The sequence below is a fragment of the Protopterus annectens genome, chromosome 16.part0 (assembly GCF_019279795.1).
Source record: "Protopterus annectens isolate FY-2018-M chromosome 16.part0, PAN1.0, whole genome shotgun sequence".
Classification (NCBI taxonomy): Eukaryota; Metazoa; Chordata; order Ceratodontiformes; family Protopteridae; genus Protopterus; species Protopterus annectens.
The window spans coordinates 741,178,166-741,202,187 of NC_056750.1; the positions used below are offsets into that span (position 1 = coordinate 741,178,166).

Below are 24,022 nucleotides of genomic sequence, written 5' to 3' on the forward strand. Positions count from 1 at the left end.
AAAAATCACAATGTAGCTTTTTTGAATAACATTCCCCGTGAAGCAAAATAAGTGTTACATCCCATTTTTATTAAAATTTCCGATAAATGCTTTTCCATCTTTTTAAAAGTAGATTAGAAAGAATGTTAACATAACAGATGTGTGATAGTCCTGGGTCAGCAGCCACCCTTTCTGCTATTCCAGTTATTAAATTGTTAAAATTTATCCATACTGGTTACATGTGTGTTTCCACTCATTATTGCTGCCTTCTCCCTACTTTCCTATTTACCCCTTTTCTTCCCCATTTATATGATGAATGAGTTAGCCACTTAGGCATATACGCAAACATTGGTGTAGCAGTTCATCGCTGTGCTGTTTCACTTCTTGTCACTCTGCACTACCAGACATCACTATCTGCTGCAGCTCCTGCCACCTAATGTGAGCTGGTAAGGTTTTGTCACAAATGTTGATGATGAGGGCTGCGTATAATCCTGCTGTGCATGTTACTGCTGCTCATTTGCTTGGTTGTGTGGCTGTTTTTGTTCAGGTTACTGGCACTTCCTATTCACTGTTACATTTGTACTTGGCTTCTGTATGCTTCATACAATGAACACTCTTGGAATGTGTGCTGCATAGGAATGCTCCACTCTTCTATGATTCCGTCCCTGAAGTTCATGGTCACAAAAACTGTCATTTAATAGTAAACTCCCTTCCTCTTCTGTTTATACACTTCTCTTGCAGTCCTTCTAGAGTCGGTCAGTTGAGATTTTCATTATATTACTTTCCTTTTTGTCCAGAGAAAAAGGGACATGTTTCATCTAGGTCCTGTAGTGTATTTGTCCCATTGGGCCTAATTTCCCTGCTCACCTGTAAGTCTCCACATTAACATTCTTTGTTGAGCTGATCAGCTGAGGCCTACAGTGTTGCCAGAACTGACTCCAATGGATACCAGCACATGCTTTTGAAATATTGATGATTCTGTGCTAAACCTGGTCCTTTCCATGTACACTCCAAGCCACAGCATTCAGAATGTGTGAGAGTAGGCAACACAACACCACTTTGTCTCTGAATCAGTCTGCCATCTTGCATTTCTATATTTGCAATGTCCATGGTCTGTTTTTGTATAGGCCTTCTTGTTTACATCTCTCTCTCTACTCATTTGCATGAGTAGCACATCTCCCAGTTTAAACTTTTGTACTTTTGTACCAGTGGTGTCCTTGAATTGCTTGCATCCTGCACAGGGCTGCTTCCCAGAATATTTTGCAGCATACGTTGCACTATACATATACAAATCCCACGCCAGGCTTCCAGTATGCTTCAGGGTATCTTATAATATGTTGGTAATTTCCCCATTATCCTCAAATTCAGCAACTGTAAACAAGGACCTGATTGTGCTGAACACCTCAGTATGTGACTATGGAAAACCTGTGTAATTAACACTTCTAAGCTAACTATTCAGAAAAGAGCTCTGCCTCCTTCAGGGATACTCACTTCCCTTGAGGGGAGAGATATCAGGTGTCAGGATAACGACTACCCTCACAATAAGTTAAGATTCAGTACATTTTATTTTTAGTCTTCTTTTAGGTCCTACTAAAGTTTTGCCTAATTATGTGGTTGATGGCTGCACAGAGTTCTTTGCCCCCACCTTCTACTCCCTCATACACAGCAGAGGGTCTTCTAAGACTTATCAACGGAAAACTGCTCAGTACAGCAGACATCAGATAACAAACATGCCTAATCTTGATTCTCAAATGAGTCTAGCAGGGGGATACTCTAGGGTTATTTTATGGGGTATATGCAATCCTGGGCATGCATGGGCAAGCATTTCCAGGCTTCCTCTGTTTATTAGAAACATAGGTGACAGACCAGGGTGAAGTTTTATTCTCCATTCTCTGTCCCAAGTTGCACTTGAATTGATTTGGGGAAGAGCTCTGCATTACATGGATGGGATGGTGTCAGACACATGCCTGTCCATCCAGCATGTCTTATGTATATTGCCAGTGAAGTTTGAGTCTCTAGATGAGTTGATACTTCTGTTTATTTTGCAGATGTGTAACTGGTCTATCAGGCTAGACATAACCTCTCAGCAGTTTGTACATGGACAGGACTTTGAGGCTAATAATATAGGACATGCTATTAACATTATGTTTTCTTTTTGTAAGGAACCTCTGTGGTGTTCCAGTTGCATATATCTGGTTACTTAAATAACAAATGGAGCATTGTACTTAACAACTGGTCTTATGAGGGCCAAGTACAGTGGAACAATAGCATTCTTGGACATGGATGCCGTACCATTGCTTATAAGTTGCATAACATAGAATGATTCCCTCTCACAGTAAACCCATAGGAACACATTGCTCTCAAAATGTGTTCCCAGATCCCTGTCTACTGAGTCTGCTCTTTGGGGTGTATTATTAATATGGCAGTTTTCATATGCAGCCATCTTCCTAAATGATGATATGAATTTCATTGCGATGAGTTTAAGACCGTGACAGTAGAACTAAAACCAGTTTTTTTCTGTTGGGCCTTGTTGGAGAATATTTGTTTATTTGGAGGGTTGTATAACAGCACTCACAATGCAATCATCTGCACGCTTGGTCAGCCAGAGGCCCTTTTCCACAGTGAAGCAAATGCCAAAATGGAGCATATGGTATATTTTCAGAGCTGTCTTAAACTATTACAAAATGCAGGAAAATATTTTTTCTTTCTTAACAAAATGTTTCATATGTCACTGATGTTTGTCTTTCGGCTTTCCCCGGTTAGGGGTCGGCACAGCGGAACTCCGGTCCGCTAATGATTGTCACTGATAATAATCTAATAATCAGAACGTGCGATTTTGGTGAAATTTTAAAGATATTTTCCTTTCAAGTTATACTGGAGACTTTTATACCGTGAGAAAATGACCAGCACTAAGAACTCGCACACTGAAACTTCTCAGAAGAATGAACTGCAGTTGGTGTCTACCACTTTACAAGAATGGTCTCTAAAATGGATAACTTCAAAAAAACCTAGAAAATCTCAAAGAATGCTGCCTGAACCAAACAGATGCCCTTAAGGATGTCTCTGTCCATTATTTTAACTGATATTGTTGGACCATTCCTTTAAATGATATAGATGGGAGATTTAACAGAAGATTAAACTCGAGCTGAATTCCTTCTCAAACAAAATACCTGGCTGTTCAACTAAATAGATGATTTGGAAAACGGGGAAAGAAGGAGAAATATTAGAAGTTTTGGATTGCCTGAAAAAAGTTAGGGCGAGGACATTCTCGCTTTTTAAAATACTTGGATACCAGAAATTTTAAACTTACAGGAGGGTTTGTCGTATGGAATTGAAAGAGCACACAGAGCAATAGGGAAGCCAATACCAACATCACCTTCATTTACCTCCCAGATCAATTGTAATAAAATGAATGTCTTATTTAGACAAAGAACCAGTGCTCAGAAATGCCTGGAATAAAGTCCCTTGAAGTACAAGCAGAGCCAGATTAGAGTTTTAGAAAGGAAGATGGGAATACATTTTTTCTCTCCCCAACCTGAAAACAAGTCATACCAAACAAATACTATAGGGTACAGTATTAGTCAGGCCTGTTTTTAATAGCAACTCTCAAGCAACCAGAAACTACATTAATCCAGCATCTACCAATCCCCATGGGTGCCTGTTAACTGAGGGTTGCTTTAACTATATAACCATTCAATAACGTTATTTGACTTGTACTTGCATCATCTCTGAAGTGAATCAACAGCAGTTTTCGTGACACTTTCAGGAATGTTAATATTACAATGGCTTCTCAATTCCATTAACCAGAGTTGTTAACCTTGTCTGTTTTTTCACATTATCTATATTAGTGTACGTCTGCTTTGATAACATTTTTGCTCATTTGTAATCATTTCCTCCTTCCCCAGGCTGAAATATATAAATGTCTATGTTTTATACTTAAATATATAAATGCCTACTTTAATAAATACTTAAATATATAAAGCCTACTTTAATAAATACTTAAATATATAAAGCCTACTTGAATAAATACTTAAATATATAAAGCCTACTTGAATAAATACTTAAATATATAAAGCCTACTTTAATAAATACTTAAATATATAAAGCCTACTTGAATAAATACTTAAATATATAAAGCCTACTTTAATAAATACTTAAATATATAAAGCCTACTTGAATAAATACTTAAATATATAAAGCCTACTTGAATAAATACTTAAATATATAAAGCCTACTTTAATAAATACTTAAATATATAAATGCGTACTTGAATAAATACTTAAATATATAATGCGTACTTGAATAAATACTTAAATATATAAATGCGTACTTGAATAAATACTTAAATATATAAAGCCTACTTTAATAAATACTTAAATATGTAAAGCCTACTTTAATAAATACTTAAATATGTAAAGCCTACTTTAATAAATACTTAAATATGTAAAGCCTACTTTAATAAATACTTAAATATGTAAAGCCTACTTTAATAAATACTTAAATATATAAAGCCTACTTTAATAAATACTTAAATATGTAAAGCCTACTTTAATAATACTTAAATATGTAAGGCCTACTTTTTATTGTTACAGCAGTTGAATTAGTACCTTACCCATGTTCTCAGTTACATGATATGAGTGGTTGATTCTTGCCACATAAGTTTCTCATTTATTATCTACTCCACGAGCTGTCCGATACCCCAGAATTGTATGCATAAAGGCTGTATTTTTTATAGAAAAAGTCCTTAATGGAAGTGGCTACAAACATGGGGCTGGGGGGGTGTATGACAAGTTGTGATCTTTTTGTGAATGCAAGTAGTCCAGTTAAAGTTCTCTGAAACCATGATTATAATGTGTGGACTTTTGACTTTACTGTCAAATGATCATGGAGTAGATATATTTAAGTCTGAGGGGAGGTACGTATTCTTGGAGGGTGGAGAAGAATTTCACCACTGCAATAGTCTGTTTGCTGAAAGTGGTTCCAGAAACCTTTTTTCAGACTGTCATCATTCTTTGAAGTTTTTGCTCAACTGTCTACATGAACACTCTCGGGAATGTGCCATATAAGATTATATAATAATTTGAACATGTTCGTAATGTAATCTAGTATTTCAAACTGTGCACCATATCTCATTTATCTTAACTGCTCAAGCTACTGAGTGGTTGTGAAGGTTGAGTGATAATGACCTAGATGAGCTGTATTGGTATTGTTCTGCTTATGTTCAGTTAGTTGGTGTTGTCATTGTCTCTTGATGAATTTCTCTGCCTACTGATGTAATTAGAATGACCAGTAGCTTGAAGTTTGCACAATTTAACTAAGATTAATTTTGACTTTTATTAAAAATATCATGTAAGGCACCATTCTTGGCTGTTTTACTGCAGATAGTTACTACGCCTGTTGAACTTTCTTGTCTAACGTGGTTTAACAATCAGTAAGCCAGCTTTCAGTTATTAATAATACGGTAGATTTCTAGGTGGAAAAGACAGAATGATCCAATTAACTTAATCTATCCGCCAGTTTTACTTACTACCACAATACTTCCTGATTTTCTGTCATCTGTTGGTAGATGTATTGTCTTTCCTTTTACTTTACTTGGAAATACGTATATTAGAACTCTGGAATCAAGGGTATGCCAGAAAAGTCGTCTTTATTTTACATAATGGAAACCTTTACATAACTGAATGTAAGTCATGATACGTTAGTTATCATTTCAACCATTTTGAATTCTCTAAAGTTCATTTATGTGTTGCTGCAAAATAATTCAAAAGATACTGTTGCATATCTTTCACATTGTGTGGCCACAAAATTTCTCAAATTTGATGCAATTAAGTATGAACTATTTCAGGTTTTAGCAAAACTGCAAGTTGGAAAGTTAATTAGTTGAATAAACTGTAGTTGTTAGTAACTGATGGGATTAGAGACGTAAGTAGCTGATGGAATTAGAGATGTAATTCAAAAATGCATCCAGAATATCTGACATTGGGGCAGCAAACGTTTTTCATATGCAGTTGTCTGGAATTGTAGATTAAGACTTGCATATGAAATGTGATGAATTTTTTTGTTAGTTATTTTTTGGCTTATTCATCAGTTTTGTTCTTTGAGCTAGCCATGTGAGATAAATGCAGTATCAAGTTGTGGTCGTGAATTCTCTGTTGCTGCTTTCCAAGCATTGACTATTGCTTAATATTTAGATGTCCTTCCATTTCCCTGTTGCAGTACACCTAACATTAGGGATCCCCTGCCTAGGGGGCCAGTGTATTAAAACCTTAAATTGCTTTTAAGTATGACGTGTATCACACACAGGCTCCTCATGTATAACATAGGACATAAAGGAGACATCCAGATGTACCATCCTCTAAACTTTGCCGCTGGTCTGAATGCCTAAGTTCTGTTGCTGGTTTCACTGAGCCATTGCAGATGTGCCCCACTGGTGTTTCTTTTTACTTGTCTTTTTTTTGTTGCTTGTGGGGTTTCATGTTATCCAAGAAGGGTGCCATTGGGAGGAACAGATTCCCTATAAAGACCGCCGTGAACAGTGTCTGTTTTGCCTTTGTCGCCTCACATGAATATACATCTTGATCCATCTTGTCAGGCTTTTGTACCTAAAACTTTGTGTAGTAGACTTCCTTCTGTGGTGCTGTATCTTGAGAATCAGCGTATTAAACTTTTTGGGAATGATACATTGGAGAGAACTTCCTGCCAGAGAGATAGCTGTAAGAGAAGAAGGCCAAGAAGCCTGGTCTAGAATATTCCGCTGTTCAGCTTCCACCAGAAACTCTCCTGAGGTGAGTGAATGCCTAGAGGTTCACTTGGCTTTGTTGTCAGATTCCTCTGCCCTGACCAGGTTGGAGGGTGGTGAGTTTCCAGCTTTAAACAAGTCTGAGGAGCCTTTGCAGACATCAATTTTGGATGTTCAGTGTGAAACATGGCTGATCATTTCCAAGGGTCTTATGAGTGTTCCTCAGATTTTAGTCCGAGAAGAATTCCCGACTACCAATATTGAATGCCATCCTGGATCAGAGCCATCCAAGTTTTATAAGGCAAATGTCCCACTGCATTAAAAACAAAAAACTAAACCTATTTCACCTGCTCCTAAGGATTCACAGAGTGAGTGGCAGGCCTTCACTAAGGGTATGTTTAGTACCTTGATGGCACTGGAACCTTGATGATGAGTTTGTCATCCATCTCCCCCTTGGCTCTCTACTGTCCTTAAAATACCCAGTGAACAGGATTCTTTTAAGGAGGAGTTGGATTTGGATGAGAAATCCTTTGCGTGCTCTTCTCCGATTTCCTCCTCTTTGGACTGTGTATCAGAAGAATAGGAATCTACCAGTCTTGATACTCCCTTTGAAGACATTTCTTTTGAGGATATGATCTCCAGGGTGTTGGAGTTCCTTAAATGGGATTGTGCTCAGGTCTCTGAGATTTATAAGAAGTACTATGAGTTGCTGCAGGTGGTATCTCTTAAAACCTTTTGCTGTTCCTCCTGTTTTGGCTGCTTTGTTGAGTGCATTTTCCAGTGTCTGTAAAGCTCCAGATTATATGCCCCCTCCTCCCAGGAAACCTGATAGATGTTCTAGGGTGCCTGAGGACTGTAAATTTTTGTACAAGTGTCTTGCTAATGACCCTTAAGTGGTATCTGTAGAGAATGACAAGCCATTTTAATTGTTTCCTTTGCCAAAATGATTGGCCTTTGTTAAAGATAGCAGAACCATGGAAAGACTAGTTAAGAAGGTTTACACCTTGGCTACCTTGGTTTTTAGGGCTATTCATTATCAGACCCATATGTCTAGGTATGTGTTGGCTTTCCTTTCAAAGGCTCGTCTAGTTATATCTGACCTTACAGACTGAGTGTGAAAGGTCTGCTCTTTTCCTGACAGGGACATCCAGTCAGGTGGCTTGTCATTCCATCGAGTGTAGTTGTGATTCAGCAGAAGTGGTTTTATGCCCGGATGATTCTATTACCCATTAAGGAGGGTAGTTGGAGACCAGTTCTACACCTCTCTCATCTAAACACTTTTCTCAAGGTGCCCACGTATTTGAATGCTGTCCCTTCAGACGTGGCTCTATCTTTTGCTTCCTCTGTCTGTGGATCTCAAGGATGCTCGTCTCCATTTTCTTATCCATCCCCTTTTCAGGAAGTATGTACATTTGTCTGTTGCTTCCTGGCATTTTCATTTCTCTGTTTTACCTTTTGCCCTTTCTACTGCCCCAAGGGTATTCACCAAAAGACTTGATGCTTTGATCTCATGCGATTTTTTTGCAGGATTTGGTGATCCATGTATTGCCTAACTTGGACAACTTCTTTTTTAGGCATCCTCTCCAGAGATCTTGTTGAAAAGTCTCCATTTTGTCATCTCTCTTCTATATAGCCTGGGGTTTACAATAAGCTTCAAAAAGTCTTCTCTGACTCCTCAGGACCATGTTTTTCTGGGTTGCAGGATTCAGACGGTGCCTTTGCTGGTATTCCTGCTCCTTCAAAGGCATTGTTCCATATCTTCTTTCAAACTTTTTTTTCTTTTGGCTTCCATTACAACCATGGAGTTTCTGAGAGCTCTGGGATTTATGTTCTCCACCATCCCTATATACCCTCTGGACAAACTTCATATGAGAAAGTTTCAGTAGTTTTTGAAATCAGTTTAGTTTCAACATGCTCATCCCATAGAATTTGTAGTTCTTTTTCTACCTTGTCTGAAGAAGGAACTACAGTGTTGGATCTAGCAGTTGTCACTAAATCCAGGGCTCCCTTTTCACCCCACTCATCTCAGGAGCTATTCACAGATACTTCAGGTTTGGGATAGGGAGGCACTTTTTGCTCCCTAAAGGTGCAGGAAGGAGGGTGGTTGTCTCTCTAAAAGAAGGAGCATATCAATGTCTGAGATGAAGGCCTTTCTGCTGGCTCTTCAGGCTTTTCATCCTCTTCTCCTCGGAACCTCTCAAGGTGTTTACAAACACCACCACAGTCATGTGGTGTGTAAAAAAGGAAAACTGGGAGGAACAAGCTCTCACCTTCTCTGCCAGTTGTCTCTCCTGGTCTGTGGGATATTCTATCGAGCATCACGCGACTCTTCAGGCAGCTTACATCTCATCAGGTCAAAGCATTGTTACAGACACTTGGATCAGGTCCGCATCAGTCCCATGAATGGATGATTCACAGGGATTTGTTTCTGAACCTTGTCCACCAGTGGGGTATTCCTTAAACAGATGTATTTTCTTTCCCTTGGAACAAACTTCTTCCCGTTTTATGCCAGAGTCGCAGGTCCTCTAGTGTGTAAGGTGGGTGCCCTCTTTCTTGGAAGGGGATGGTTCATTTTGCTTTCCTTCCTTTCAGAATTTAACAGGATGCCTCCAAAATCTGGTCAGGGACTCCCTTTTGGCTGACACATTCATTCCCTTTTCTTATACATTTAGTCAGGGGCAGTCATCACAAGTTACCTCACAGGGTGGACCTAGTCACACACGACAACGGATCTCGTATCCATCCCCACCTGTCCACTCTTCAACTGACTCTGTGGGTGATAGGATTTTGATTCCACATAAACACATTTTTTCTGAGGATGTGCATAGGGTCCTAAAAGAGCCTCGGAAATCCTACTTATCCAAATGGAAGATGTTTTCTGTTTGGTGTATGTCTTGTAACCTGGATCCACTTTCTGTGGATGTAAATTTGGTTTGGTCTTACCTGTGTGAATTGCTCAGTGCTAGTTAGCTTATTCTTCTTTTAAAGCCCCCTTATCAGCTGTCTCTGCTTGTCTGCCTTTATCTTCTCCTTTAGTGTTTAGATTTGATGCTAAACATTTCCTTAAAGGAGTCTTTCATATTAAGCCTCCCAGTAAACATGTTCCTCCTCCCTGGGATCCTAATTTTGTTTTGGAGGAAATGACTCTGGCTCCTTTTGAGCCTGCAGCTTCAGCTTTCTTGCAACATTGCTCTTAGAAGACTTCTTTTGTTGGCCCTTAGTTCTGCCAGACAGGTGTCTGAGCTTCAAGCCCTTATGGCTTGTCCTGCTTTTTTGGTGTTTAATAAGGATGGTGTATCCTTACCTATCCTTATTTTACTCCCAAGGTGGTGAATGAATTGTCCCTTAATCAGTCTGTTCATTTGCCCACTTTTTTCCTTCTCCACAATCTGCCAGTCAGAAGGTGCTGCACACATTTGGATGTGTACATAGTCTTGCCTAAATAAAATCTGAGTTGGCTAAGACTATTAGGTAATCTTTGTTTCGTTTTATGCCGGGTCTTTCAAATTAGCCGCAACCAAGCAGACTATTTCTTCTCAGATATCAAAATCTTTCTTTTTGTTCTTTTCATGGTAAGAGCTTTCCTTTTCCTGTTAAGCCTCATTCTACTAGAGCTGTGGCTTCTTCTGGTGCTTTTTTCAAGGGTTTGGATATTAACTCTCCTCTTGAGGCAGCTACCTGGACTTCTGTGCATACATTTACCGAGCAATAAAAGTTGGATGAAATTTCTAGAGCTGGTTTTGGTAGGGCCATCTTTCATGGCTTCCTAGATATCTCTGCTGGTCCTTCCTCCTCCCATCTCTCTTCTTAAGCTTTGGTACTTTGTAATGTTATGAATACTGAAACAGTGAAATGGAAGGACATAGATCAGTTGTATAAAATCTTACCATAATGTCACAAGTCCTTCCCTTCACTGTTGCTGTATTCACTCCCTCCTTCCTCCCCTGGTCCATTTATCTTACGGATGTACTGGTTACCTCTTGTTTTTTGGACTGGCATTCCTAATGGGGCTTTCAGTTTCTGGGATGGTATGTCCGGATGTCCTCTTTCTGCCCTATGCTACACAAGGAGCATTGATGTGATGTACGGCTTACCTTAAAACAACCAAAGGCTTAGGTAAAATGGCCGGATGTTGGGCTTCCCTTGGTATGGGATCCCTAATGTTATGAATACTGCAACAGTGAGACAAGGACATCTGCAGTTATGGTAAGAGATTACATAACTGTACTTAAGATGCTCATACTTATTTAAAGATAGATTCTCTAGCATACTGTTGATCATGCAGACGTTATGTACTTTATAATATCTGCCCTGTTAAAGGGAGTCAGGCATACTTGTTGCTTTACTACTGTAAGTGGTACATCATAAGGGTTTTCGAGCTTATAATATATTCCTGAATTTAAACAACATCCAAGTGGTTTCTGAAAAGAAGCTGTTTTCCCTTTGTTGTATAATGTGAATACCACATCAGATAGTGACTTTTTATGACCCCCCCCCCAAGACCTATCCTTATGGCTCCTCTACCTTCACACATTGGTCCACCTGTTCAGGTGGAATGGATCCGTTTTTACCTGTGCAAGGCAAGCCTTGTAGCCAAGTTGTTTCTGCCTGGGTATTCCTATTTGTCTTCCATTTCCTGATAAGAGTTAGGTGATATGGAATGGTCTAAGATTCTGGTCATGATTTCCTTTTGAAGTATCCCTTCCCCCTGAATGATTCCTTTAAGCCCACAGTTGCTGCCTTGCAAGGGAAAGCATACCTCCACATGCCAATTTTTCTCGCAGCCTCATAGTGTAAATTATTTAATGGCAGTATGGGCTAGGCCAGCTGGGAGTTCTACTAGCTGACTAGCCAGTCTTCTAAGTGATGACACCTGTGTGGCCAGTGCAAATCCTTTCTTCCCAGTATGAGTGAGCCCTCAGTGGCAACTTATTCTCATCATTCCCCGTGGGCTCAAGCAGTCAAAACACTAAAAATGTGGGTCACCTAAAATACAGTACGAGTTTTTGCCCACTATGCAGCAGAACAAGATACTGATAATTCTTAGAAATTTATTCTGATTACATAAAATTGCGGGTTCTCTAGGATAAGCCTATGTGTTTGTATTTATGGAATTACCAAGTAACTCATGACCTGTATTTAATCAAATTTGATTAAATCTTTAAAACTATAAATTTCAAATGCAGCAGTTTGACTTAATTTCATAGAAATCACTTAAATTAACTTCATTTTTGTCAGCGCAGAAGCAAGGGTGCGAAAAAGTCATTTGCCAGTGACACCATTTAAGTTATAGGAAACTGCCATGTTTTTTCACCATTTAAGTTATAGGAAACTGCCATGTTTTTTCACCATTTAAGTTATAGGAAACTGCCGTGTTTTGTCACCATTTAAGTGATAGGAAACTGTCATGTTTTTTCAATTTAGTAAACAATTGGTTTATGGTCATTCTCTTCTAATAATGACCATAGATGGTAATGGGTGATGTACATCAACCAATAAACTGAGGACTTTGTCTGGGAACTCAGGCTTAGACTTCAACACAGATCTGCTCACCACCTGTAAGATCAACTTTGCGTATCATTCTGACAATTCACCTTGCCATCTCTGACAAACTGTTTATCTGCTTATCCTACCTGTACTTAAGACATCTGCTTCTCACTCAGCGGTGAACAGCTTGATTTGTATGCAGGAGATGACAGATGAAGCAAAAATATCCCCACCATCTGCAAAAAACAGTGATTAGCATCTCTGTTTACAAAAACAAAATACCATCCTTGTCTCAACTACAAGTTTTTTCCTTGTCTGTGAAATTCGCGAACAGTAAAGTCAGTAACGGAGTTGGTGAGATTATGCATCCTAGATGAAGATTAGGATCCATATTTAACACATTTGACTTATTACAACATTGCAAACAGAGCCTTTAATGCATTCACATAGCAATCAGTTAGCAGACTTCAATGGTCCTGGTACACCTTATTGCTACAGAATATCCCATGTCCTGTATGTGCAAACAGCCAAGCGTCTTGTCCATAGCCATACAACATCTGTACATAGATTGCCAAATAGACACCATCATGCAACATTGGGACGTTAAACAACTTGTCCAGAGGCTCATGGCCTGGAGGGAAGTTGCATTTGCCCTTCTTGAACCTGAAGCATAACTTTTGGGTGGAATTTACTCTTCAAGAGTTTAACAAAGGGTTTTTTGAGGAAGTTGCGGATTTTGAAACCTTATTTTCAGAAGACAGCCTGTGGTGACCATATTTTCTAGTCAGGAGATACATTCCCTAGCTTCCATATGACAGTGACAGAGTAGATGAGTTAACTTAACCATTGCAATTGCCATTTACATCTGTAGCTGGATCTCCTACACAGTTGCAGGATAATTATGACCTATAAATACTCCAGTAACTTCAGCTGTAGTTGTGGTACTCATCACTTTTAAGACGTCTGTTACCAGCTTTAGATTGGTGACTATCTGTTAATTCAGAATTCCTCAAAAATATTCATTTTTGACACCTCTCTCGCAAAAGTCTTCCCATAATTTTCCAGGACTTAGTCACACTTGCTTAATTTATGCTGGGTAAGGTACTTTCTTTACATCATTTGTTGATGAACTGAGCAGTCTTCCAAGAATATCTCTGCAGTTACCCAAGAGTGTTTCAACATGTCATCACTAAATGCCACCCATGCCTATAGTTTCACTTTTATTACAATCCCCTTTGTGTGTTGGAATACATCAGACTCGGAATAACCATCTTGCAGCATTGCTCAGAAGACCAGTATCTCCTTCTGTTAAAAATGTGCGTCTACAAGACTGTCACCTTCACACAGATATGTAAATATATATTTTTTAAATTTTCATTCTGATAGCTGTCCATTGCCCCACATTCTTGAGGAGTCTTCCAGCACTGCATTCATCCCCCCAGTCAAATGCCAACTATTTCAGTGGGCAAGCAAGAATCCTATGGATGTCTTTGGTTACTCTGTCCAAAATCCATCTAGTGCTCCATTTTTGGCCTATCCCTTCTTTCCCTCTGTTATGCAGCCCCTGTGGTTTGATCAGTGAACATGCAATGGAGATGGGCAGCATTTTGTCTCACCTCCACAACAGCTCAGCCAGGTCTTCACCTTTTTTCCCCCTTTCTTAAGAACATTCTTGTCAGTGCACTGTCTTCAGACTCCACTAGAGATTGACACCAGTGATGGCCACAGGGGTCTAACACCCCACCCCCGGATGGTAATACCCATCTATTCCTGCTGCTCTGTCTGTTGCCCAAACTGCTAATCGATCAAGGGTTGGCTGGACTGTAGACACGGTATTATTCATGTACACCCCCCACACAGCTATATGTAAATGTATTTCTGAAAAAGTAAGGTTAATTTTAAAATGAGCCTTTTTGGTTGTTTTTTACTCAGTTTCATCCCCTTTAAATAGGCTAACAAATGTTTCGTTTTTTCATATGATATGACCTGAGCCATAAGGGAAACGCAAGTACTTAGAACATAATACTATGGAATTAGTATAAAATGAAATCCTTATGCAGTACTTTTCAAGAGTACTGAAAGACTATTTCTCTTGAGACACTGTCATATCCAAGGACCAGCCAGCTTGTTACACTGTGGTTGTAAGTGCTGTGCTGAGAATTGTTTCAGTAGGATCTGTTTTTACGGCATGTTGTAATTCCATTACGGACAGCGTGCATCTATAAATTAGTCCGACTGCAAACTATTTTTTTTACAAAAAGATGACCTTAGTGTACTGAACCAAACTGGCTGTTCATCTATAGAACTGCTAGTTTCAATTGTAAAGAAAAATAGTGAGCGTAAGTAGAGAGTAATCATAGAAAGTAGCTATGCATTATCATACTGGCAGATGGTACGTGTGTGTTACTCCATCAAGCTGTGCAAGTGGTGATGCTTCTACTAGATTTGTTGTTACTTTGTGATGTTAAGAATAGTTCTCTAAAACATTTTCTTTTTTTGCCTTACAGAAATGTCTGGGACTGTTGCAGATATCTCGCTCGTCCACTGGAAGCAACAGTGGTTGGAAAATGGGACTTTATATTTTCATGTGTCGATGAGCAGTGCAGAACATCTGTCACAAGCAACTCCACCAACAATCCGGGAAGCTTCGGAGATTGTGGAAGAACAGATGCATGTCCTTCATATTTCAGTCATGGTGAGTGCAGGTCTCTAAAAATGAAAACGCTTGAAAGTGAATAGAGATATGATCAAGGATTACTGATGAATAACGAGAAACTGATGCCTATTTCCTTTTTATACTTGGCTGCTTTATGGCATAGTCTTGTATAAATATGAATAGAATGACCTCAAGTTACAGTTGAGCTTTCTATTATAATGTACACTGACTGTATAATTCATTCAAGTTGTATACAGAGAGAATGGCAGCTAAAGAATGCCAGACTGATGAGAAAATGTATTGAAAATTATTCAAGCTTTTGCATCAGTGCAGTGTGCTTCCGACTTTTTTTTTTTTTTTTTTTTTTAGTGGCATGCATGATACAAATTCCAGGAATACCCAGCAATAGACATTGCATTGTTGTTTGTGTTTATTTGACAATAGGCTAACTGATAATTTTACTATTTTCCAAATGAAGCACTAATCAGAAACCAAACACTTTATTTGGCTTGATCTTGCATCACTAAATATACGGGTGCTTTGTTCTGCCCTATCTTAAATGATGATTACTAAAATGGCCGTCTTAGAAGAATGTTTTTTTGGCACTTTGTGCTCATCTTGTTTGTTTGTTATTGTCATAGTCAGATTTTGTCAAGTTTTGTAGCCAAAAGCTCTTGACATTAAAAATGACTCATGGAAAGATATTTCTGCAGAGTTGCATTATAAATGCTCTTGCTTGCTAAGCTCTTGCGATCTTGAAAGAGTATTGAGTTTGACTAGAATATGTATATGAAATATCGTATGTTGTATTTACTCCATTTTAATTACAACCTGCAGTGAACTGTATAAAGATATATTATCACATATGACTGCTGTCATATTTTAAATGACTGTTAACACTGCATGTCCAACTAATTTTGTGAAATTTGCATATTTAAACCACTGTGCATCACACAAGACTATATAGCAATGGATGGGGGTCTGTTAATCCTGATAAATGGCAGCCTCATTAATATATGAATAAAATGGTTAAAATTGTAATAGTTTTGAACTGCTATAAACTGAAGGATTGCTCTACATGCATTTGCTACTATTTAATATACTGTTACATATTTATCACCATTAGGGCAGTACTTTGAAACAATAACTGAGGTAGTACTCTTGCCTAAATGTATAAACCTTGAGAAAGATGCATTGTTTCATACATGTTACCTTTGAAGAAAAGTCTTGCCCAGGCTTTACACATCACTGTGCTGTTGGCCTCTGTTAAGCAGCATAGCTGTGTTTTGAGGGTGGACCATTGTGCTTTCAGCTGTGTAACTGTGTATTTCATATTTTTTTATCAGATAGTTCAGTTTACATTAAATGCTACCTTTTCTGGATGATATCAATTCTTTTGCTTGTCTTGCGTTTCACAGAATATTTGTCAGATCAGATTTCACCAGTCAGAGTATTGTGGATGTAATAACTACTATCGGTGTGTGTGTGTGTGCATGTGTATGTATGTGTGTGTGTATATATATATATATATATATATATATATATATATATATATATATATATATATATATACACATACATGCATGCATACATACATGCACACACACACACGTGTGTGTATATGTATGTCAATTGACTTGACTCATGACTCATTAGGAAAAGATTTCCCTACATGAAAACACAGTTAAAAATGTGAGAGGACAGACCATCCATTGACACATTGTGGCATTTTGACCACCTAATAAGAAAGAAGCAAAGTAATAGTTAGATATGCCCATTCACTGTGTATGTGTGTATATATATATATATATATATATATATATGTGCATTAAAACCAAAAGAATGGAATTGTCTTAAAAAGTCATAAAACAAGATATAATCTCTTTATGTTTAGGAAAAATAAAAAGATCCATTATGTCACCAGAAACCTGCCCAATGACAGACTAATGGATATTAAATAGTGTAAACGGTGCCATTATAGGAACTGAAGGTGAACGGACAGAAAACTTTTGTACAACAGTGTGTGTGTTGTAACTAAGAAGCATTTCTAAGTGTAGGCATGTGCAGGCAGCAGTGCCATTTTGAGATAACAGCCAAAGTGCTAACATGTAGGAGTGTAGCAAGTCAGTCCATTTATAATTTTATTTAAGTTACTGAATCTTACTCCTGATGTGTTAGTATATAATAAAGCTGCTTAAACCAAACCCACAACTGTTTCTGTTTTATCCTGACCAGATAAGTGACATGGTGTCAGAACCCGGGATTAAGAGTGCAACTTCTTCAAGCCACGAGGTGCAGAGTTGATGGTGAAGGTATATTGAGGAGGTTGGGTGATACAGTGCTCAAACAATTAGAGAGCCATAGATGAACTTCAGGTAACCAATACTTGCACAAATGATTTATTTTGCAAAGAAAATTATACAGAGCATCCGTAAGCTACAAATGACATTATTAATCAAACGAGTAGCACAAAACCTATTAATGAAATGAAAGGCACACAATGCATTATTATTTAAACAAAGTGTTTGAAACCACAGTATTTGACAAAACTATCAGAAATACTTATAAGGGGTTCAGCATTACCTCTGGTTTGCATAATGAGCGTGTTTAAAGTAAAAGAAGCACAAGAAAGGTATGAGAACAATAAGAGATCAAATGTGCATAACAAGTACAATACTAGGGCCAAATAACCATAGAAAAGCATGGCAACCGCATGTTTTTTAGTAAACAAGTTTTTAGCATGAACAGCTATTTCTCATTGACCGAAGCCATTCAAAGCATAACTAGAGTTGTTAGAAGTATCTTAGAGTGTGCAAAGTGTTTGCACTGTGTGCTTTATTAAGGTGCAGTTATGTCAAAGGGTTTACTGTGTGTAAAGTACAGTTATTTTGCAAGGTACAAAGTACAGCCACTTAAAAAGTTTCTTGCGCTGTGTGCATTCATTCACAGAGCGCTGCCATTTCAAAGCATCTCTTACACTGCACAGTGTTATTTCACAAAGTACAGCCATTTTGAAAAGTTCTTGTGCTGCATGCAGTTCATTTCAAACTGTTTCTTACACAGATAAGAGTGGTTTCATAAAGTACATTTTAAAGTGTTCTTGTGCTATGGAGACTTGTTTAGTAAAGTGCATTTATTTCTGAGTCTGGTGTTATTGGGCGCATATATATATATATATATATATATATATATATATATATATATATATGTGTGTGTGTGTGTGTTCGTACATAATTTCAAACACATTCACAATTATGGGTTGATGTGATAGAGGCATTTTGCAGATCCAGACCACTTGTTTGATCATAATATTGCAGAGAACTGTGGAGTATTTGAGCAGGGATATGACATTTTCACACAAGCAGCTTTTTCTGACAGATGCACATACAGGGGCATTTATTTTGCTTAACCTAACAGGGACAGAAACCGTTAAAAGTGTCTGCATTTGTGTATGCACCAGCAGTATATGCAGGAGAGGGAAACTATTGTTGTACCGGCTGAATCAAGAGGGCCATGAGTGTTTGAAACATATATTTAAAGAAATGTGCATCCCCCCTCCCAAACAAATGCTACTTTAGAGAAGCACCTATTTTATACAAGACACTAAAACCCAGTTAAAACTTTTGCAATTTATATCACCGACTTGAGAAATAAAGCTAAGATGTGCCGATTTGGTGATTTGAAAAATGAGTTGATAAATGACAGGATTGTGTGTGGTGTTAATAATGCTGCAGTGAGAAAGATTGTGCTTTATAATACTCATTTAACATTGAGCGACACTATAGAGATTTGTCAAATCCTGGAGCTCACAAAAAGGCACAAAAGTATGCTTGCATGTGATAGCATAGTTTCAGCAGCCTCTACAGCAAGTATAGAGGACGTAGATAGCAGAAGCAGGCCTAAGCACATGTAGGTTTTCCAGGAAGGACCCATAAATTTCCAGCAAGTTCTAAGACTATCTCAGCAAAAGGGTGAGTCAGCAAAACCCAAGTCAAGTCTTATTATTAACTTTCATAACTGTGGTGCCAATCATGAGTCTAAAAGAGAGAAGTGCTTAGCATTTGGTCAGCAGTGCCACATGGAAGCACTTAACAAATGTTTTGCAAATCAAGCAAGCCTCATTCATTTATTAAGAAAGGTCATTCAAAAAAAAGAAAGTTGGTCATGTAGAAAGCTGCAACCCTACTTACTATGTAGATGGTCTATCAGTGGTTGGTGAAAAGGTTAATGCAGTAAATTTGTGGCAAAGAACAAAGTGTTTTGTACTGTGCTGATCAATGGTAAACCTGCGGAGCTCAAAGTAGACATTGGTTCAAAGTGTAGTGTTATTTCAGCAGAAAGATTTTCTAGAGTAAGAGCTGGTGAACAACTTGATTTGGCCAATTGTGCAAAGCTTGTTGCTTATGAAGGTGAAGAAATTCAAACCAAAGGCTCAGCAGTGCTTTCATGTTATTCGGCTGGGAACAGTTAGTTTGCAATTCATTATAGTTAGAAGACCTGCGCAGTTTATTCGGTCTCGGACACAGCTGGAGAATGAAACTGCTTTCTTTTTCCAAAGAAGACCATCATGTAAGCACATGTCCTAGTTCCAGCTTCACTGCTGCTCTTTCCTCAGAGTATGCTGATGGTTTCCATGACAAACTAGGCAAACTTTCAGTTGTGTACTCCATGAAAGTAGACTCCTGGGTCGGTCCACTGGTCAGACTAGTGTGGAGCGTTCCAGTAGCTATGCAGAACAAAGTCAAGGACTAGTTAGGCAAAATGGCGCATCAAAGTGTGTTTTGTCCAGTCACAGAACCAACAGAGTAGGTGTTTTCCATGGTAGTTGCTCATAAGAAAAGCTCAGATAAAATCAGAATATGTATTGACCCAAGAGACATGAAGAAAGTATTAGAGACCTCATTATCCTATGCGTACAGCCAAGGAGGTTGACACCCGCATACCAAGTGCCCCTATTTTTTCTGTTTTGGATGCAAAGATTTAATTTTGTCAAGTAATGCTTGATCGCATATCTTCAGTACTGACTACATTCAGTACTCCATTCGGTAGCTGCAGATTTCGCAGAATGCCTTTTGAAATAAATTCTGCCAGTGAAGTCTTTAAGCATGCAATGGAGAAAATTTTTTGGGTTACCCATGTGCTATAATAGTGGATAATTTACTGTTTGGAGTTAATGGAGAAGCAGAGCATGACAGAAACCTCAGGAAAGTTCTGGACAAAGCACATGAAGTGAACTTGAAGCTCAATCCTCTTAAATGTAAATTCAGACTACCAGACGTTACTTATGTAGGTCATATATTTAACAGTACAGGCATACAACCAGACCCCTCCAAACCAGCAGCCATTCTTGAGATGCAAACTCCTGACAATGTCCAAGCCCTACAGCGTTTCCTTGGTATGGTTAACTATTTGGGCAAATTTATCCCTGGCTTTAGTGAGTTAACAGTGCCTTTAAGAAAACTGACATGCAAAAATGTTACCAGGTCATGGTTGGAACAGCACCGGAGACCATTTGATAACCTCAAACAGCAAATTGCCAACCGCCTGCATTGAGGTACTATGATATCCACAAACTAGTAGATGTTCTAAGTGTTTCACTGTTGCAGTCATCACACTTGGGTTATCTGAATGCAGGTAGCCCTCAGTTGGCCCGTATACCAGAGTCTTGGGATTTCTGCATTGGTTGCTGTTGTCTCTTCCATGACTTCAGGTCATTAGGGGTAACAAGCATGCAGCAGATGCCATTACATCAGTATTTCTTGCCAAGAAGGAGCCCGAAGCAGAAGCATTTTGCAAGTGCCGGTCGGCCGCTACCTGAAATTTTCATTTTTTTCGAGTTTCAGATATTGTCTTCTAAAGCTAAATACCCAATTGGGGATTCTTTTTTTCTTGCTCTAACCGATGTCAGAAAAAATTAACAATTGTCTTGTCTGTGGAAAGCAAATACCTCACAGAGATTTTCATTCTTACTGCATCACCTGTTTAGGCCCAAACCTTTTTTTGTAGCTAAATTCTTTCACTCTCTTTGACAGTATTCCAAAATGGCTTCTCTAAGCCATCCAACTACCGATCTTCCAAAAATGTGTAAAAACAGAGACAGACTGCATAGGTAAAAAACTGCCGACGACGCTTCCACTAAGCTAGTTGCCAGTCCGCCGGTAGTCAGTGAGGTGCCTTTGCAGCCCCTGAAGCCCACTTCTGCAGATTTTCAGCCCTCTGCTTTGACGCATTCGGAGTCCGGTATGCCATGAGATGCTTCTTTGACTATGGAACCTGTGGATGTCTCTACCTTGGATGGGTCTGGAGTCGCTGTGCAGGCATCAGCTTCTAAGGCTGTATTCTGACCTACTATTATTCATATTAAACCAACAACTTCATTTCCATCTAATACTACTGAGTTTCTCAGGCCCAGAGTTCGCACTACACCTGGAAAATGAATGTCCAAAGTGCATGCTCAAGCTCCTATGCCACAAAAACAAATGCTTGGAATGGCTGAAGACCTTATTACTCTAGGGGAAACCAGCCTTCCCCTGCCAAAAGACGAAGAATTGAATTTCCTTCTGATTCTACAGACCAGGAGTCTGATGACTCTGACCCTTCTGATTACCAGGACATACCCTCATCTACCTATGAAGACTCTGATGCAGAGGAATCCATTCCCTCTGCCTCCCCCTCTGGAGGAATTTGCTTTGAAACCTTGCATATCTTAAGAGCATTTCCGCTGGGAATGCCAGGACTATCCTACATCCAAAAAGAGACTCAGGGAATTTTTAGATTTGCCTGTGCACAGGCCACTAGCTATACCCCCTTTCTTGGATATTGTAGATGATGTCTTCTTGGGAGTCCAGTCTTACTCCTGACTCCTTATCACTAGCTCCTAGAAAACCTGACTCTCTCACAAATGTTTCTCTAAGAATCCTACTGTGGATCCAGAGACCATTTCCTAGGGACCTAAACGCATTAATGCTACTACAGCTAAAAACCCTACTCCTTCAGACAGGGATTCTAGAACTTTAGACAGATGGGGTAAGAAGTTATATACCTCTGCAACTCTTGCCATCAGGGCTTTGAATTGCCAGTTTCACATGTCGAAGTACCAGCAACATATTATGGAACTAATTAAACAAAAAATGGTTTTACTTCCAGATTGTGCAGAAAATAAAGATTTACAAGAGTTAATACATTTTGCAAACCAAGTTTAGTAAACATACTTTGCAGTGTGGGTTTGATGCCTTAGAAGCATCTTGCAGGGCTGCTGTCACTGGGTCTGTACTGAAAAGGCACGCTTGGCTAAAGGAACAAGTCTTGCCTGACCATGTCAAAGCAAAATTACCAGATGCTCCATTAAATCAGGAACTGTTTGGCGCAAAAGTATAAGACGTTCTTAAAAAGATGGAAGGATAAGCTAAATCTATGCAAATCGTCAAAGATTTCTTAAAGGGTTAGCCACATAGATTCAGTAGGCATTGGCCTTCAAAAAAACTGGTCTTTTCCAGTCCCTCTCAGGCCTTCTCAGTCCAAACCCAGAGGAAACAAACCACCAAGACTATAGTCTCAGGGTATGCAGACATTTAAACAATGGAGTGTTTCCACCTCAAAACCAGGGAGTGGTAAGTCACCACCATATGGAAAAAGTTCACAGTGACTTTCCAAATGTTCTTCGTGTTTCACTGTTGGAGTCATTACATTTGAGTTATCTGCCTGCAGGTAGCCCTCAGCCGACCTGAATATCAAATTCTTGGATTCCTGCGATGGATGCTGTCTCTCCCATGATGTTAGGTCATCAGGGTATAAAACATGCAACTGATGCCATTACATTAGTCTTTCTTGCAGCACGGTGCCTGAAGCAGAAGCAGTTCACAAGTGCTGGTCGGCTGACTCGTGAAATTTTCATTTTCGAGTTTCAGAACCGAAGTCTTCAAAAAAAAAAAAAAAGCTAAGAACCCCATTGGGGATCCTTTTCTTGCTCTTAACCGATGTCAGTAAAAGTGAACAATTGTGTTACCTGTGGAAAGCAAATACCTCAAAGATTTTCATTCGTACTGCATTCCTTGCTTAGGCCCAGATCACGACGTTCCTCGCTGTAGGTTTTGTGCCTTATTCAACCCCCGGACTATTCGGTGTTGGTTTCTTTTTGCAGCAAATTATTTTGGTACTCTGTTTAACCATCCATAAATGGCTTCAGTAAGCCATCTGACTACCGACATTCCAAAAAAACATAAAGATAAAGACAGAGACAAACCGCATAGGTCCAAAGCTGCAGACGATGCTTCCGTTAAGCTAGTCGCCAGTTTGCCAGTACTCAGTGAGGCACTTTCGCAGCCACTGATACCTGCTACTTCAAATTTGCAGGCCTCTACTGAGACCCATTTGTAGTCCGGTATCCTGTAAGATGCTTCTTTGAGTATGGAACCTGCGGATGTCTTTGCCTTGGATGGGTCTGGAGCCGCTGCGCAGGCACCAGCTTCTGAGGGTGTATTCAGGCCTATTAACTTGATTATGAAACCGATGCCATCTTCTTCTTCAGGCCTAAATCTTGACCCACGCCTAGAAAACCAACATCTGAACTGCATGGTCCGGTCCATATGCCTAAAAAACAAATGATCAGAATGGCTGAAGACCTTATTACTTTAATTAGTGGGAGCCAGCCTTCACCCTCAAAGAGACCTAGAACTGATTTTCCTTCTGATTCTTCTGATCTGGATTCTGAAATTTCTGTTTCTTCTGATTACCAGGATTTGCACTTATCTACCTATGAGGATTCTGATGCAGAGGATTCCATTCCCTCTGCTTCCCCTCCAGAAGATTTTTCTTTTTGTGAAACTTTGCTCACTCTTGGGGAGCATTTGCGTTGGGAAAGCCAGGATTACTCTGACTCCAAAAAGAGACTTAGGGAATTCTTACTCCTCCCTCAACACAGGCCTTTAGCTATCCCTCCTGTCCTGGACATTGTAGATGATGCTGTCTTGGAATCTAGCCTGGCCCCAGACACTTTGCCTCCAGCTCCCAGGAAGCCTGACTGGTATTAGAGTACCTGACTCTCACAAGTTCCTTTTCAAGACTCCTACTGCAGAACCAGAGACCATTTCCCAAGGATCTAAAGGCATTAAGGCTACTACTACCAAAAACCCTACCCCCTCTGATAGAGATTCCATGGCCTT

The 24,022-nt window shown here is 39.2% G+C and overlaps 1 protein-coding gene across 4 annotated transcripts in view; it reads left to right on the forward strand.

Moving 5' to 3' along the window:
* The window catches only part of ASTN2 (astrotactin 2), a 7,150,955-nt gene that overhangs the window by 670,498 nt on the left and 6,456,435 nt on the right, over positions 1 to 24,022 (forward strand). For all 4 annotated transcript variants that reach the window (XM_044057934.1, XM_044057931.1, XM_044057932.1 and 1 more), the window contains one exon: positions 14,713 to 14,900. In XM_044057934.1, coding sequence (XP_043913869.1) covers positions 14,713 to 14,900 — 188 coding nt within the window. The remainder of the gene's footprint in view (positions 1 to 14,712; positions 14,901 to 24,022) is intronic.